Below are 17,670 nucleotides of genomic sequence, written 5' to 3' on the forward strand. Positions count from 1 at the left end.
TTCAAGAGAAGGTTGGATGTGTATCTAGCTGGGGTAATGTAGGCCCAGCACTCTTTCCTGTTCATGCAGGGGGTCGGACTCGATGATCTATTGAGGTCCCTTCCGACCCTAGCATCTATGAATCTATGAACACAGGATGGCAGTGCAGGGGAAGAAAGGAGCAGGGGGAGCCGGTACTGCTTGTATCTGCTGTATCCAGATGGGCTGAGGTCTTCCATTTCCAAGGCCAGAAACACCACCCGCCCCTCTCCCCGAGGTCTGCACTGCACAGGAAAGTAACCCCAATCATTCCACACGCACCAGGGACAAAGCTGAATGGGACAGAAGACCAAAAACTTTGCTCTTCTCTCGAGCCTCCTACCAAAAGGTGCTCAATGCAGGCGCAACAGAAACAGCTGATATAGATGTACACTTGCCCCGTTGGCAAAGACGTGTTGAGCAACTGGCTGGCAGCGACAATCGAACCGGGGCTGAATTCAGAGCTTCGCAGCCGATACGGGAGTCTAGAAGAGGTGGCTGCTCTCCCCATGCCTGCCTCGCGGGTAACTAGCTATGGCTCAGCAGCACCCTTGCCTCCCAAAACGGCCATACGAAGAGCCTGGGCAGGAAAGCAAGAAACATTTATGTACCTATTGGCTCCTGGAGCTTCTTAACAACTCCCAAATAAAACCCCAGAGGCTGAGGATAATAGGATTATGGCACCTCGGACACAGCAAGAAAATGATTAAAAGCTCATGTGCCGGGCAGGATTGGAAAGCACATGATACTGGCCTCCATGGCAGTAGTATAGGCAACCACAACCCTGGGCAGAATAAACCACCACCTACTGGGAAACTTGCCTCCACTGTGCTTCCTCCATCCTTACAGAGTGGACGGTCTCATGTCCCACCGGTGCCCACTAAGAGTGCCAGGCTGCCGTACAGACTCAGCGCGAGCAAAGCAATGAGCTAAGGAGCACGATCTACCACGGGACTGAGGGCAGAGGGCACAAAAATCCAAAGTCAGAGGGTCGATCAGCCCCAAGCAGGTTAAAACACAAAAGCCAAAGAGCCTTCTACCACGGAAGCGAGGTTACACTGTATGAGTATCAGGCACCCCCGGTTTCACTTGAGCCGAGATGGCCTCGGGGGTCTCCTGCCATAACTCAAGTTACACAGAACCTGTGGGGACAGAGACGAGACCAAGGAAGGAGGCTAAGGAACCAACACTTCAGATGTGAAACAGTTGGTCCATGGGGCTGGCGAGCTCCGGCGCAGAGGTGCATATGTCAGCTAAAACCCGTACCACTCACATGCTGCTCTTAGTCACTTGAGACGGGAGATGAATAGACCCGAGAAGCCCAGGAGGTTGAGACAAAGTGACTAGCTTCAAGAGTACGGCTGGTCTGTCTCCACCTGCCAGTTCACTCTGTCACCTGGTGGGCAGACAATAATTCAAGCCTTGCTAGTGCAGCATGCATCCTATGAGCAGGGGTCTTCCCTCCAGCCTTAGCACTCATCCCAAAGTCAAGGTCTCCTGATCTGATGAGCTCATTTGGCCATTATTCACTCAAGTGGCTCTTCATGTCCTTGATGGCCTGTAAGCCAGCCTCCTAATACTCTCAGCTTGCCTCGGGACCCAGGGAAATTCTGCCCCTGGCTTTATGTCACCTTTTGCCTTTTTGGAGAAATGAACAAAGGTCCTGCTCATCCTGCCCACACATTTGCTCTTGAAATGGATCCATGGAAGAAATGCCATTTATTGAATCTGCTCGAGAGCATGCTCAGTCACCCCAGGCCCCATGTGTGCAAGTATTTTCTTAACTAAACCTGAGCAAGTATTTTGTTAACTTTTCCATTTTGATCTAGACTAAGAACTGTCAGACACCAGTTTGTCTGTCAAAACGTGCCACATCCCTTCCCCACAGGCACCAGATGCCAATGGCTCTTCTGGGGGCCTAGCATCCTTCCCATTTCTCCAGGAGCCTGGAACACTTCTAGACAGAGCCCCCCCTTCTTCTAACCACTTCCCTTCTCAATTGTGGCACAAATCCCATCTGTTTCAGGGCCGGCGGGGCTGTTACTCTTGGAAGCTGAACTTCCAGATTCTTTCCTTTACTGCAAGACTCGAAGTTGATGATTTACAAAAAGAGAAGTGTGGTAAAGCCTCCTGCCGCTGGACCACATTCAAACAGGGGGCCAGCAATAAGTCTGAACACAGCTTGCAGGCTGGAAGTCCGTCATGCAAGTGTCCTGAACACTAATCAGGTAGGCTGTTCTCACCCTCCTGAAGGGAAAGGCTGGTTTCAGAGGGTGCAGCAGAAACTGCCCAGTTCAAACCATCTGTTCTGGAAAGCAAGGACCATTCAGTACAGAAAAGGGTTATTGAAATTACATTTTTCCTGGTAATCTTTCAGGCAGGGGTGTCACAGGGCAGAGAAGGAAGAAAGGCTTTGAATCCTATTTGTGAAGTATTACCTCCCATATGCTCAGAGGTAGATGGAAAGACTCTGACCTCAGGGTGGGGGCTCCCTTCTCAGGCTGGGAAGGGAATTCAGGCCTTCTTCAACCCTCTGCTGAGGCTGCCAGAGGTGCCAGCTTGCTCCCAGCCCATCTCATGGACGCTTCCAGCCAAAACCAGCACAACTGGATCCAAATGGATGACCTATCCAAACGACTCCACATGTCAGTCGCTGTCCCCCGGGGCTCCTACCACAACCCACCAGGGAAGAACTGCCAGAGCCGGCTGTGAGGACGGTGCAGCTTCATCCCATGAAACAAGGCCCATGCAAACAAAGTGCTGCGCATACGTGTGAGGTGGTGGCCCTGCAGGAACCCAAGAGCTTCTTTCTTGTGCTGTGGGGCTGAAGCGGGGGGAACACAATGAACATCTTGCTCTTCCTGGAAGTGGACCCACCCACAAGATCATCACAGCAGCTAGGAAAACAAGAGGCTAATTTTTTTTTAACAACGTAAGCAGAGAATTGTTACTGCACACTCTAGGATGTGCACATAAAATACCAGGGTCATGGAAGTCAAGGGACGCATGCTTACCTCTGCCTCTTATAGTTTTGCTGTTTGTTGCTCCATTTCCACCTCCCTGCCAGCTTTGCAAGTATTCTGTCTAAGGCAGAAGCTTCCCTGGGAAGGTTGCATCGCCCCCTAAGCCCCCGTCAGCCCTGCAGAGCTGGGAGGGAGGCCAGGTACAAGAATGGGCTTGAAATGGAGAAGTCTGCAAAAATCCTGTGGATCAGTTACTCTGATTGGTGACACAATATGATAACAGCACTTGGGACCAAAGAGAGAAACGATCAGTGGAGTCTGGCTCTAAAAGGGCTCCCAGCAGGACTCTGCACAGCAGAGCTATTTATTATTCAACAGCCACTTCAGTAGATCCAGTTGCTCTTGGGAAAAAAAAATCCCCTTTATCCAATGCTACTAGGGAAATGCTTAGAGCAGGTAGAAAAGTCAAGTTATAATCCACATTGTGGGAGGTCATAGACACAGACCCTTCCAGACCAACTACGCAAGTGCTTTGGGATCCTGGTATTCCAGCTCACCTGCACGATCGTTTCATCACTGTGCAGATGACAAGAAATCAAACCACGTCTACTGGCCACAGTATCAGAGAGAACGGTAAATCACGTACAGCACGGGGCAATCACGGAGTAATTCAGTCAAGCACTTTCCCCAGGCCTTACTGGTGGACTCCCCGCCACCTCGCACTCGCTAGAACAGGTGTTTGGCACCAATTCTCGTGCCATATAGTTGAACGGTTTCTTCTGCAAGACCAGCAGCTCGATCCCACAGCTGACCTATTACGCCTGAAAGAGGCTGGTATTTAAAGGGAAGGCCTGAGCGAAACCAAGCACTCAAGCAGGGTCTCACTCTGCTCCTCAGGTCAGCCGTGCACAGGAGCCTATTCCGACACACACATTAGTAAGAGCATCGTGATTTACCTAACCACAGGGACAAAGACTACGCACCTCCCAGTAAGCACCGCGGCTCTGGAGAGCTTCCAAGCTACGAACAAGGCCTGTTGTTGAGGCAGAGCTGACCGAAACCTCCCCCCACGACGTTTTGCCCAGCCCATACCCCCATCAGGTCTCTCGGGGACACTAAGGCAAAACAGGGCCGAACGACATGCTCTGCCTCAAAGCAAAGGTGCCCCGAGCTGACTAAGGAGGCTGGCGCTGGCAGCTTGCCCACAGCCCGCAACCACACCTACTTTCCATGATGTGCTTGTTTTATCAAAACCAGATTCACACCGACAAAATATTTCTCCTTTGAAGATGGTTTGAAATTGCTGACTAGGACTTCAGCAACCATAAAAACCTGGCGGCCAATGAGCCGTGTCCTCGCACCCCCCTGGAGCAAGGGCAGGGGGTCACAGGTTTACCCACGGCCGCGATGGGTTGCACTTTGAACCCGGGGTAGGCAGGAGCACGACTGCAAGAGGCACAGGAGTGGGAGGCAGGACGCTGGACGGCAACCTGACTGCTGCCCGGGAAGGATTTGGAGAGAGCCACAGGCTGAAGCAGCAGAGTCAGCACTTTGGTGCCCTGATTGCTGACGGATAAAAAGTGAGCTGCATCCACCACCCTAACGATCAAATGACACCTGCAGCTTGCTCCTTCACGTCACTGTGCAGTACTATGCCACCATAAAAAGCTAGAAAGTATTTTATTCACTCCCGTACCAGGAGGCTCCACAATGAGATAGCAACCCAGCTTGACTGCCAGCTCCACGTACAAGGGCCATGCTGCAACAAGGTGGTTACCCCATGAGCTGATCCCTCGAGTCTCAACTGCTGGCGGCAGAGTGGTACATGGTGCAATCCTGACAGCCCTACCAAAAAAAAAAAAAAGGATCTTTTGTTCTCTTGCATGAGCTGACCCTCAGGCCAAGGTAGGGCTCTTGACTAATTAATTAGTAAATAGGGCTGAATCCTGCCAACTTGTAACCCTGGGGGCCCAGCTCATCACCAGATGTCAGCTCCAAAACCGACAGGCATCGTGCTGATTCTCCACCTTTTAATCCTCTAGTTCAGGGGCATCAAACTCACCTGCAGCCTCAGGCTGGATCCAGACCATGGGCCAGATCCAACCTGGGGCAGAGAGAAGGCCATTGCTACCACCACCACAGTGAGGGGCCCAGAGGCTGCAAGAGTCTGGGGGAGAGGATCCAGGGGCAGCAGCAGGGAGCCAAGTTCACCACTGATGGTCATGGCCAGAGAGTCCCAAATTCCCCAGCAGGTCAAGCTGCCGGGGGAAGGAGACTTCTGGTGGCCTGCCAGGCTGGATCCAGCCTGAGGGCTGTATACTTGACAGCCCTGCTTTGGCTTAAGTTACAAATGCCACATGCAGTCTCTACACCACCACAGCCCCCAACACAAACCAACACTTTGTATTCAGATGCTGGAAGTTGGCATGCAAGTAACCTGCAGGGACAAGGTAATGGCCCGCCAGCACTCCATCAAGATTTAGCATGTAGGGAAGCGTTACAGGGAAACTCAACAATAAAGCTGGTTTCTATTTAAAGCACGCTCTGAGGCCAGAGTGATCTTGCCCAACAATTAAGCATCACCCCCGCTGAGACAGACTGGGCATGTGTTTTAGCACTGCATTAGCATGGGGCAGAAAATAATCAAGTCCCACTGGAATCACTGGAGGGACTGATGTAACCAGAATGCAATTAGTCAAACTGGCATTCAGCTGGGGACAGAGCTGGGGGTAAGAGGGAGAAAAATAAGCACCACCTGCTAGGCGACACTGCTGGATATGCATGCTCACAAAAGGTTCAGGTCCTCTGGTTTAAATCTCATCCAGAAAATGATGTTTGAGAGCACTTCAAGCTCCTCCAGAAGCCTCACAACCCAACATGGAGCGGGCCCAAACCTGCTTCCTCATGATCTTACCACACGGCAACAAGAAGAAAGATCAACCGCAAGCAGAGTACGTCAGGGCGGCTCTTCCCAGCCTCCATCAGGGCTCAGCTGAATTCCAACAAGAGGGACGCAATCGCAGAAAGTCACGACGGGCTGCTCCCGTGCCTTACCACCGCTGCAGGGCGCATCCAGAGTGCTTCTGCAGTGCCCTTGGGAGCAACCACTCTCCAACACACACCTACCCACAGGCCCCGCTTCACAAGAGCCAGTCCAAGAAACATGTGAGCAAAGGTGCACCGAGGAGACCTTGCCGCTACTCACGAGCTCACCACAGACCACGATCTCAAACCACAAGGGGAAGAGGAGAGGACAACTCCTTTGTGGCTTCACCACTTCTTTCTGGTTTGGTGGGTGCAGAAGCAGGGTAGCCATACCTGTGCAAGCCAGGACAATACCACCAGAGCAGAGGAAAGCAAAGTTAGGAGGAGTTAAAGAATTTTACCTTCCGATCTGCCAGCAAAACTGATGAAGCAAGTGGAAACGCACTTAAACTGTACCATGTCGGACACAGCCGCCCAGCATGTTTCCTGGCCAGTGTGGCTATGAGCAAGGGCATCCTATCAAATCATTCTTGTACCAAGACCACTGTCAATCCACTCATCCTAGTTTCCTTGGGTCTCCTGATCTCTCTCTTCCCATCCAGACTGTTCCCCATAAACGATGTGGTGCCCGACACTTCCACCTCCCCATGTCCTTGCTACAGTCCTTCTTTTGTCCTTTTTCAGCCAAATGCTCTAGACTCCAGCACGAGAACCTCCAGTTGATCTTCACTATGCCTTCATCAGACAGACACAAGCTGCTTCCCGAGCTGATAGAGAAATGAGACGCCAACGCTAGAGGGAAATGACTAAAGAGTTAATATCTGTCCAAGCTCCCCCCAGTTAAACACAAAGCCCCCTACCAGATGTGCCTGAGACAACTGAGTGACCTTGGCAGGAGCTAGGTTGGACCGACCAGTTGATTTGGGGCCATTAGCCATGAGCTGGTTGCTGCAGCTCATTAGCGTTTTGTATTTACGATCCCCTTTGTAGCTGGCAGGCTGCACTCTGGGACCTCGTCAAATCACGGAGAGTGCCAGGTCATGCCCGCTGGGCACAGCACGGGTCAGAGCACTGCAGTGCTCCCATGTCAAGGGCTAGTTTTATGAGCTCGATTAGTGGAATTGGGAGGGACGCAAAATTACAAGTGCAATCGGTCAAGCTGGGCTGGGAATTGCAACACAGCTCTGGAGCTCCTGGTTATCATTAGCTCACGTATTAATGGAAAAAAAAAAAAAAACACAAAGCAGTGCTGGGACCAGATACAGGCTCGTTCAGTATGCCGTGCTACAGCTCCATTAATCTAGGCCCACCATTTGCTACTCAAGCAAATACAAGCGCCGACTTAAGGTTGCTATATTCAACCGGAGATGAGATATTCAAAGCTTTGAGCTCCTGGCTCCTTAAGGCCAGCCCTGGAAGAAGAAACTTAACGGAAGATCTGCCTTCCCAATACACAAAGGCAGGAACGGATGCCTGTTGTCCAAAGAGGTTTAGAAATGGCAGCGCCCGTGGTGTACCCAGCTAACCAGCAAGCTAATATTCCCTGGGTGCCCTTCCTTCCTGTTCTCTACTTGGAATTGCACCAGTGAAGCCAGATGTGCCGAGCACAGTGTTCAAGGGGTAAATCCGGCCTTTCCTCAACTCCGATCCCAGGATGGCCCTTATGAATGGAAGACTATCTTTAGGAGGCTTTGCTACCTGGGAACACTAATAGCCAGAGACTTCCCTAAGGATGACCCTGCTCTATTAGGTTAACAACAGAAGGGCAATAATTTTTGGCCCGCACACCTGCTCTGGTACACAGCACTAAAAATGCTGATAAGATAAAGAGTTTCTCAAGCTCATTCCTTCCATCACATGGCTCTCCTGAGAAGACAGTGTGTCATCGTGTAATTAAAGATTATATCACTGCGCTTACGTGTGATGAAGCCAAACTAAGACTATAAGGGTAACTAATTCTGGCACTTGCTAACCGAGCACCTGACTTCACTCTTCAGCGGAGTTTGAAGCCTGGCATTTTCTAGGCTTTTAAAAAGAAACAGGAAGAAAAACGAGTTGTATACAAGGCATCCGGGCTGGAAGCACAAAGCTCTGCCAGCAGCTCACAGACGAACTGATGGAGGACAAATGCCTACTACAGCAATGCAGGACTGAAACACGAGGGGGATAGGGCCCCTAGCAACGAGCACTGCAGATACTGGCTGCCATCACAGGACTAGCAAGATTTGGGAATCGTGGGGTCTGTTGTAGACCTCGGACAGGAGTGAACACCCTTGCAGGATCCTTATCCCAGTGCATCCCCTGTCCAGGTCCAGCTCTCGGAGTGTGTCATGTTCAACTTGGACTGATTCCTCCTCTGTGCCGCCTGGGCCCAGAGAGGTTGCAGAGCACGGGAAACTCAGGCACCCCGGTCTCAAGTCAGACACCCAGCCACGGCAGCCCAGAGCTGCTCGTGTGCCGCAAGATCCTGCGCAAAGCAGTCCAAGTTCTCACACAAGTTACCTGAAAGATTCCAACAAACCGGTGTTCAAACGTGAAAGCTGAAAGCTTTCAAATGTTTATAGCTTGGCCAAAGTCGGGTGGGTTTTCATGGAGCAGCAAAACTTCCATTCTTAACACAAAAGTTTTCAGTCCCACTAAAGTTGAAGCCCGTGCTCCAAAGCAGCCAGTTATTCACATCCACAGTGCCACGGCACCCAGAGGAGCCTTGAAACCTTTTCAAGGATGCCATGCAACATTAGCAGGGTCAGGTGTACAAACATGATTCATGAGATAATTCCTGTTTAAAATCCCTGGGTTAAATAGCATTAAAAAGATATTGATATCATTCTGAGCTCTTGTGGTCCAAGTTCTTGGCAACTAAAAAAATGCGCTATTTTTTCTGTAGTCAAGAAGAGAGAGAGAGAAGACTGAGCCATAATTTTATGAGGGATGTCTGGAGTTTAAAAAGGCTGCGAACCACTGTCTTAGGGTTTCCTCATACAGACTGCCAGAATTTCAGTGGACATAAAAATTGACTTTCTCCCCCCTCCCAGCCTCATTCTTGAGATTTCTGCCAAACCACTTCAGCCAAAGTTTAACATCAAAAAACCTGCTTTGAGGCACATATGCAGCACAGAAAATTTCAACTGCAATTGCTGAAGATTTGTGAAGCTATACGCAAATCAAAACGGGCTGGGAATGGAAAGTATTGTGCTACCTCACTATTAGGCAGGCCTACCAGCTCCACCTAAAGCACAGGACTAGTTTGCATCCACTTGGTACATGCATCAAGAGGATGGTGCAGTGACTATGTAGAGTACAAAACAACATGCCGAGATGTATATCTAGGCTGAGTTTGCTTAAGTTAATAATAGTTGCCACTACAGTCCATGGATGCTACTCGTGACCCTATGACAGGGCTTATAAGAGATTGTACCCATGTCTGTCCACGAGGCTGGGAAATTAAAGCACATGGGAGTCACACCTTTATCCCGTTGAACTGAAGCGTGAGAATATTACAAGGAAACATGCACTTGTTTCAGTGTTGGCAGAAGCTGGAAACTTTATACAAAATACTGAGATTTGTCTTTAAGAAGGAACTGGAGATTCCTGCACTGTCCTCATGTCTCACCACACACACTCAGCAGCAAGTCAGTGTGGCTCAATGGACAGAGCCTGACTTGGGAGCCAAGAGACTAGTGTCCTGGTCCTGGCTCTATATGGCACATAGACATCTCCCTGCTTTGGTTCTCCCTTCCCCTTTTGCTTGGGAGGGGGTTGGACGAGACAATCTTTGAGGTCACTTCCATCGGCCGTTCCAGCAGGGAACTGCACGCAGGGAACCTCTAGTAGCATCAGGAGAAGCCCTAATGCAGAAGCACCACTTGGCAAATGTCTCATGGACTTACCTTTCAGCTCAGCATGATAGTCTTTGCTACAAGGTACTCCAGGATGGCCTTGCCTCTATTTGTGGCTTTTCATTTCAGAGCATATCTCTCTGGAAACAGGACCACTCCAACCACTTCACTACGGTCACCACAGCACAGCCACAGTCATCCTGCAAGAGTTACCACCACCAGTAGAGGACCAGGAAGGCCTCCAAAAAGGCCACAAGTAAACCCCCCAAACTATTACACCTATAAGCAGCATCAAACCATGGGCAAGTTCAGAACATCTTGCTCCGAATTTCCATAAGACATCAGTCCCGTTTCCCTTACTTATTGCACAAGTGGGCTCTTCTCCTCGGGAACACTCGCAGCTAACAAGTAGAAACTCCCCGAGGGAGCAAATGGTTTAATTCAATCACATCGGACACTAGACACTCAAGAGTGAAGACAGACGCACACAGAGCTTGAACACAAGGTGCTGACAATTAGCTACTTGGTGCCCTGGGTGAGGAGTATGCGCCTGGCACTTGATATCTAAACCAATTACTTCCCTGGATGGAAACAATTATAATTCTCTAGGGCAGATTTTTTTTAAACACCGATGGCTAAAGGAGGATCCAGGGCGCAGCCTGGTCCAGTCCCCCAGTTTCACTAGACCCCCTCTCGCCTGCTCCAGCCGAGGAAGGCGATGTCTTGCCAGCCTCATAAACAAGTGCAAGAGCAAACAGGCACGAACGCAGAAGCTGGGGGCAGTCAGCAAACATGGAGACTGCTGCCCTGATGCATGAGGATGCCAGAGACTCAAATCTCTGCTGTCTGAAGAACAGTTTTAGGGTGCCAGTAGTTTACTTACAGCTTTCTCTGTTGATGCTTCAAGGGCGGACCAGAGCCTGTGGCTGGGGGACAGAGAAGGGGAGAGACAGCTCCATACACCACGATGCTTCTTTTGCGAGGGCCTGCTTGATGGATCCAAGCAGAAACCCAGACTGAGTTAGGAAATAGCAGGGCTGCGGGATGTTCTCCACCACGCTTCCCTGCCCCCTCCGCAGCAAAGCAAGCCCTGCTCACCCTCCCCTTTGACCCATGACACTCCTGAGGAGCACTGCCAGACCGGTCCTGGCAGCTGCAGGTGCCAGGCTGTCTGAGCACCACGTGACCTCAGGCTGCCTCCTGGCATCCGCCCTCATGCCAGTCTCAAATCAGGAGATGTGGTCCCGGGTATGACCATCAACTGATAGTAACGCAGTGGGGCTACTGGTGGTGGGGTAGGTCCTGTAAAATACCACAACGTTGCAACCCCCAGAGTAAGGGGAGCATAGGGCACCTCAAAACCCTACCCACCCACTACCTTGTGGGTACCCCTTGGTTGGAAAAAGCCTAAGGGACATCAGCCTGGCAGAAACATGCCCTTGCTGAGGCATTAGGCAGTCAGCAGCAGGTCTTACCTGTTGCCCTCTGGGAGGGGTTACAACCATGGAGGCACTGAACATCTGGACTTGGCCTGGCCTTTGGACTTTGTCTCTATGGTCTAATGGGAGGGAGGTCTTGGGCTGCCTCCACTCCTCCATAATCTTGCAAAGGCACATGGCATGACAGACAGAGGACTCCGTACAAACAGATTCATCTGGCACCTAACTAGACCTCTCATCCGGCCACCATGATCCACAGGATCGACGGTTGCCTACTACAATCCCCAGAGCGGATTTGCTCTGATTTAAGCCCATCACCGCAGCATTCACAGAGAAACAAACCACACAAGAGAGATCGATCCTAGTAGGACTTCCGCTAGAGAGCTGGCATACCTGATTTTTGGGCAAAGGTTGCTCTTGGGAGAGATTACCAGTTACAGTATGGCAGTGGTAGCCAACCCAAAGTACACATGCACCATGTGCCTCAGGCAGCTGCTGAGAGACACAAGGCCCAAGCACTCAGAAAACGGGTGCTGGGATGAAGTCAGGAGGTCAGAGAGTAGGGATCAGGGTGGCACTCAGGGAAGGGACAGCCAAGCCTTTTTGGGTAGGTGCACCACTACTGCAATACAGTACGATGCATACTGCAGTGGAGAAGGGCCTCAATACGCTTCTTGGGCCACGTTTCTCTCCCACGTTAAAATTAAAAACAACTGCTTGGCTTAGCTCAGTTTTCTGGTAATGCTCCATCACATTGCCCACTTTCTGGTAATGAGTGGAGAAGTCCTAGCTAGCACTACAGGTGTAGGAAGAGGAAGGCATACATTTTGCATCCCTTCAGTTCCACTTCCCCACTGCTCTCCCCTCCCGAACGAGGAGAAAGCCAAGCCAGGCCCAGATGTGCTCTCAGCAGAACTAAGAATGCATGCGATGCTTTTCAGCTGAGCTAAAAATTTTCCAAAGCATATCAGCTGCATTACATGTATGCTGCACTGATGGGCAAGCCTAGATGTCGAGGACAGGAGACCAAGCACATCGTTATTAAATCTGACAAGAGCTGCAGAGAAAGGGGAATCTTCAGAGCCCAGATAAATTGGCACCAATTTTAATAAGGCACCTAAGTGCCCTCCACAACCACCCCTCACATTGGAAAAGTCATGGCAAATGCTGCGTTGCTTCATCACAGCACCCTGTACTTCACGTCTGTGGAACAGGTGTTAACCTTGCTCTGATCTTGAGTATAACGTAATGGCAGAGGGGCAGATAAAACGAGATCAAAACACACGATTCAGAGTCCCTGGTTCGGCAAGTGCGGCAGATGAGGGACCCCGATTGAGAAACTGCTCGGGAGGAAAGCTGCCAAGGGCACCGGGGGAGCTGCTGGATAATGGTTCCCGGTAAGTGTGCCAGTTCTACGCCACAAGCATTACAACAGAGCATGCCTCAAGCTGAATTCTTGCAGCTTTGGCTTGCGGGGAGCTAGAAATAGAAGGCTTTGGATTTAAGATCACACATGCAGAGATCAGCCAGCAAAAAGAAACAGTGCGGGCGCATGCCAGACAGCGCTGGGCTGCGACCTAGGGAAACAGCATCTTAAAAACACATTTGTCAACTGGGCCCGAGATGCAAGCACAGACCGCCCATCAGCTTCTTTCCATAAATACGAGATTCTTGTGCTCATTCACTCCCTGCTGTAGATCAAGAGCCAAGCCACTTATTCAGCTCCTTGTAACCCTCCCAGCCTCCCTCCTCTACAGCAACGAAGTGTTTTTAGAGGAGAGTTATTGCCGTCTGTGGGACCTACCTTCCTGTAGGAGAGCATGGGGGGGAGGGGGGGCTTCCTGCAGTACATCTCCGCATAACACCTTTCTCCCTGTGCACCAAGAACTATAAATTAGATCCCTCTGACCCAAAACCTAGCGCGTGCAGGCTGCATGCATGGGGATCCGACAGCGCCGGTGGTTATTCAAGGTCTTGTTGACAGGGCTAAAAACTGCTCCACTTTCACAAGCTTTTCAAAACAATCCTTGAAGAGAGGAGCTTGTCTTCCACATACTGCTTGGTAAGGAAGCTCTATTTGTATTGTAGGCAATTAAAGGACAGTCTGGGGGCACTGCAGTTCCCTTGGTTTCATTTCTGTGCTGTTAGCAGCTGTTTTTGTTGCTGTTTTTAGTTACAGTCCAACTGCCATAGATTGATGAAAAACCCACCATCACCTCCTGCCCCACTGCATGGACCAGAGGGCAGACGGAGTATAAAGTCATCCGCTCTTCTCCCGACACAACCCAGGTTCACATCGTCTACTGGGGCTGATCAGTTTAACCTTTTCCTCGACATTTCCATTCCATGTTCAACTTCGGCACAAACACTTCCCATCTCAGAAGTGAGCTTTAAATCCCGGCCTGCCAGGCTAACGTATTCCACAGAAGACAGGCCATTCCCTACTGGTTTTAACGCTTGGTATGTGGAAGAGCTGCGGCACGGTGAAGAACTGTGCTCCTCACCCTGGGGGGACTGAGCCCTAGCTTATTCCTGGTCAGCATTATGCTAGCCACCACAATACGGTCAGATAGTATCGGCCCGGGGAAACCGTCTCATGGGAATTTCACAAGGTCACCCTGGGAGAGGATTCCTCAAGGAGTCTAAGGGGCTCTTGCAAAATCCGCTGCACTATGCCAGGTCAGGCCAGTTATCAGTGATTTATGCTAGTTTCAAAGGACGCAAAGGAAGCAGTTTATCTCCAACCTATCTGCGCTTCGTAAAGGAAACCGGTGCAGGACAAAGCTGGTGCTTCAGGGCAGCTCTTCTCCGATGGCCATTCCAAGCGAGAGATCTCTGCTAACCTATCGGCTTGTCTGCGCAGAGCCATCTGCCAAGATAGCTCTCCAGGAAGCCATCCAGTGCCATTCAGCCGGTTTACCTTCCCCCACGTGGACGCTACTCCAGATCGGAGCGCTTGCACGGGGCAATCGTTCTAGAATAGCCATGCTGGTCAGCTGCCCTGGACAGACAACTCCCCATATCATACAACAGCAAAACAATCTCTGGTCTACTCTCCAGGTTACAGAGAAGATTCACAAACTTCCTGAATCACAGCAAGCAACGTCGGGCTCAAACGTGCCAGTGCAATTCAAATTCACAACAATCAACCTGGCTTGCAGCAGCCTGGAGGGGAACTATACCTCCTCAGCAAGGGGGGGCTGAGCATTCATCATCATTTTCACTCCTCTATGACCGCTCACACCAACAGCCCTACCCGTACAGAGAAAGGACCAGATGCCCCGAGTGAAGGTAGCTAAAGACGACTGAGAAGCCTTCTAGGAAATAATGCCACTGCTAAGGACAAAGTGAAGTCGATATTATAAAACCTAGTCGAGTTAAAGCTAAACAGCAGGTCATCTAATTTCCCGGAGCTCACAAAAACTTGTGGCCACACTGGCAATAAAACCATCAGAAGACAACCTTGGGTTTCAGTCTCTCTTCCCGTTTCCACAGCTCCAAAATGGGTTAGGAAGTAGGCTGTAAGGTTTCCAATCGCTGTATCAGGTAGACAAGGCTAACATGCTTACTTTCCCAACCAAAACAGCACAATCCTTTTTATCAATCAAGATGAGGTTCAGAACTTGAAGCCTTCAAGTCCCCTGAACCACCAAAACTCGTTAAATTAGTAGCGGGTCAACCAGAGAGAGCTCTTCAAAGCTTAGTGTGCAGCTCAAACACAGCCTAGAAATTTTAGTGCACAAAAAAACCTCTTGAGTGCAGTTTACAAAGTGCATGCCAAGTGTCAGAGTTACCTTGAGAAAAGGTTAACTCAGATACTCCCCATTTACCTGGCTGTGGTGTTAATACAGTGGTAAAGATCTCCTCCTTCAGGAAGGCTCTCACAGGGGCTGAACTTTTCTACAGTACTTGGAACAAGGACATGATAAACTTCCCCCACCACAGACTACTCCAAGTCTCCCAGCACAGGACCCCACAAAACGGGAAAGGTTGGAGTATCTTCCCACCCCTTGCACACAACCCCTTGAAAAGGTTTCCCTGCGTGCTGTAGCTGAAAGAGAGGAACAGGTTTTTGAGTTATTAAGCAATTGCTTGAAACAATAAAAAACGCACAACAAGAAATTAAGAAGCATCAACCAGGAGACCCTCCCTCCCTTCCCCTTATGCCCCCATCAAGGAAAAACTGAAAAGCCCCAGGCTAACCATCACGAAAACCATAGTCCAGCTTTGGTTGGGCAACAAAGCGCATGCTACCCCACACAGCAGGGAGTGCACAGATATAGAAGAAACTATGTCGACATGTGGCTGGGCTTGTGGTTGCCAGGGAAAAATGAGAGGAGAGGGAAAGGTCTGTAACGCCGGCACGCGTAATTAGCAAAATCAGTTAAAAGTGAATTGTAAGACCCATGTTATGGAGGAGGGAGAAAAAAAAAGTCCCAAAGCTATTCACAAGCTACAGATCTGAAGCATCAATAAAGACAGCCGAGAACCGCACACGAGCATGCACCAGGCAGAACGAGCCCGGCTGGCTGGTGACAGAAAGTCAAAAGCCTTGCTGACCACAGCACATGCGTGTGCACGAGCAAACGGCCTGCAAGATGCTTGTGACCTACATCAGCCACCCGCCCCTCTTCCGACCCACGACCACCCTACGGGCTGGACATGCCACCACGGAGGGTGCAGACCCATGGCAGTACCTGCTGGCAGATGAATGGAGATGCATGAAAAAACATTCAGCCAAAAAAGGAGTGCATTCACACGCACGCACCCCTGGCTTGATGGGAAACAGACGCATGCCATCACCAGGCGCACACATCAGGTAACAGACAGGTGCTCATCTCCAAATTGCTCCACTTCTACTTCCAGTGGAGATGGCAGAGTGAAAGAGCTCCCCCAAAAAGGGAGCAACCTTCTTTTCTTAGGCCAGCTCAGCCACACATTGTAATCGGGCCACCCCTTGTACCCCCTCACAAACCTTCTCCCTGCCCTGCCCCCCACCCCCCCGATGCACTGCGGCGGTCCCCACCTTTCTTGAACTCCTCCAGCATGGCATCGAGCTTAGTGTCGTTGAAGACAAAGTGCAGCGGGTGGTTGTAGAAGCGGGTGATGGTTTTGAGCGGGGTGCAGTCGTCGGGGTCCACGAAAGCCAGGTCCTTGACGAAGAGCAGGTCCACGATGTTGGAGCGATCGCCCTCAAAGACGGGGATGCGGGTGTAGCCGCTCTCCATGATCTCCGACATGGTGTTGAAGTCCAGCACGGCCTCAGCGGCGATCATGAAGCAGTCCCGCAGGGGCGTCATCACGTCCTCCACCGTCTTGGTGCGCAGCTCCAGCGCCCCTTGGATGATGTTGAGCTCCTCCTTCACCAGGTCGTTGTAGGGGTCAGTGACCCGCAGCATCTCCAGCAGCTTCTCCCGGTTGTAGACCGTGCCAATCTCCTGGCCCAGCACACAGTCCAGCAGCTTGCTGACCGGGTAGGAGGCCGGGAAGGTCATCATCATGAAGAACTTGGTGAGGAAGATGGTGTTGGCACCCACAGCCAGGCCATGCCGGGAGCAGATGGCCTGCGGCACGATCTCGCCGAAGATGACGATACCGATGGTGGACACCACCACGGCCACCAGCCCTGAGCCGGCGATGTCATCCAGCAAGATGGTGAGGGTGGTGTTGACCAGCACGTTGCCCAGCAGCAGCGAGCACAGCAGGTAGTTGCCCTGGCGCCGCACCGGCTCAATGCGCTTGGCGTAGTTCTTCTCCTTGTCTGTGCCACAGTTCTGCACGATGCGCAGCTCCATAGGGTCCAGCGCCATGAGCCCCAGGTTGAGCCCACTGAACATGCCCGAGAGGCACAGCAGCAGCGAGATGAAGATCACCTGGAGCCAGAAGGGCAGCAGGAACTTCTTCTCCTCGCCCACAATCATCTTGGTGTCCTCGCCGTCATGGTAGATCCACGTCGTCTCCGTCCAGCCCGGCCCCTCGGCGGCACCCAGAGCGCTGGGCGGCGCCGCCACCGAGGTGCACAGGTAGTACGACTTGCTCTTCTCCGTCTTGCGCAGGGGCTTGATCTCGATCTCGATAATGCCCGAGGTGCGGCGGTTCAGCACGATGTGCGGCAGGATGATGATGTCCGACGTGCGGATGCCGCAGCGCTGCGGGGACGGGGGGCCGTCGCCGCTCCCGCTGCCACCACCCGGCCCCGGGCCGGCACCCGGCGCCGCCATCCCGCGGCGGCGCCGCTCGTGCTCCGTGAAGGCGATGCGCGACCACGTCTCGTTGTTGATGTTCTGCCCGTAGACCCGCAGCTTCACCCGCGTGCGCTCGCTCACGCGCAGCGCGCCCCCCTCCATGAACGACACGTCGTCCGTGTCCTCCAGGCGCAGCCCGATGATCACCGTCTCCTCAGGGCCGGCGGCGGCGGGGGAGGCC

At 51.6% G+C, this 17,670-nt stretch overlaps 1 protein-coding gene across 1 annotated transcript in view; it reads right to left on the minus strand.

Annotated features, from left to right (window-relative positions):
* The window catches only part of CNNM2 (cyclin and CBS domain divalent metal cation transport mediator 2), a gene marked incomplete at its 5' end in the record, with an annotated part of 134,723 nt that extends 117,054 nt beyond the window's left edge, over nucleotides 1–17,669 (minus strand). The window contains one exon of the mRNA XM_019555483.1: nucleotides 16,271–17,669. Within this exon, the coding sequence (XP_019411028.1) occupies nucleotides 16,271–17,669 (1,399 nt within the window). The remainder of the gene's footprint in view (nucleotides 1–16,270) is intronic.
* Between the last annotated feature and the right edge of the window lies 1 nt (nucleotide 17,670).

The sequence above is a fragment of the Crocodylus porosus genome, unplaced genomic scaffold (genome assembly GCF_001723895.1).
Source record: "Crocodylus porosus isolate Cpor-Errol unplaced genomic scaffold, CroPor_comp1, whole genome shotgun sequence".
NCBI classification, from domain to species: domain Eukaryota; kingdom Metazoa; phylum Chordata; order Crocodylia; family Crocodylidae; genus Crocodylus; species Crocodylus porosus.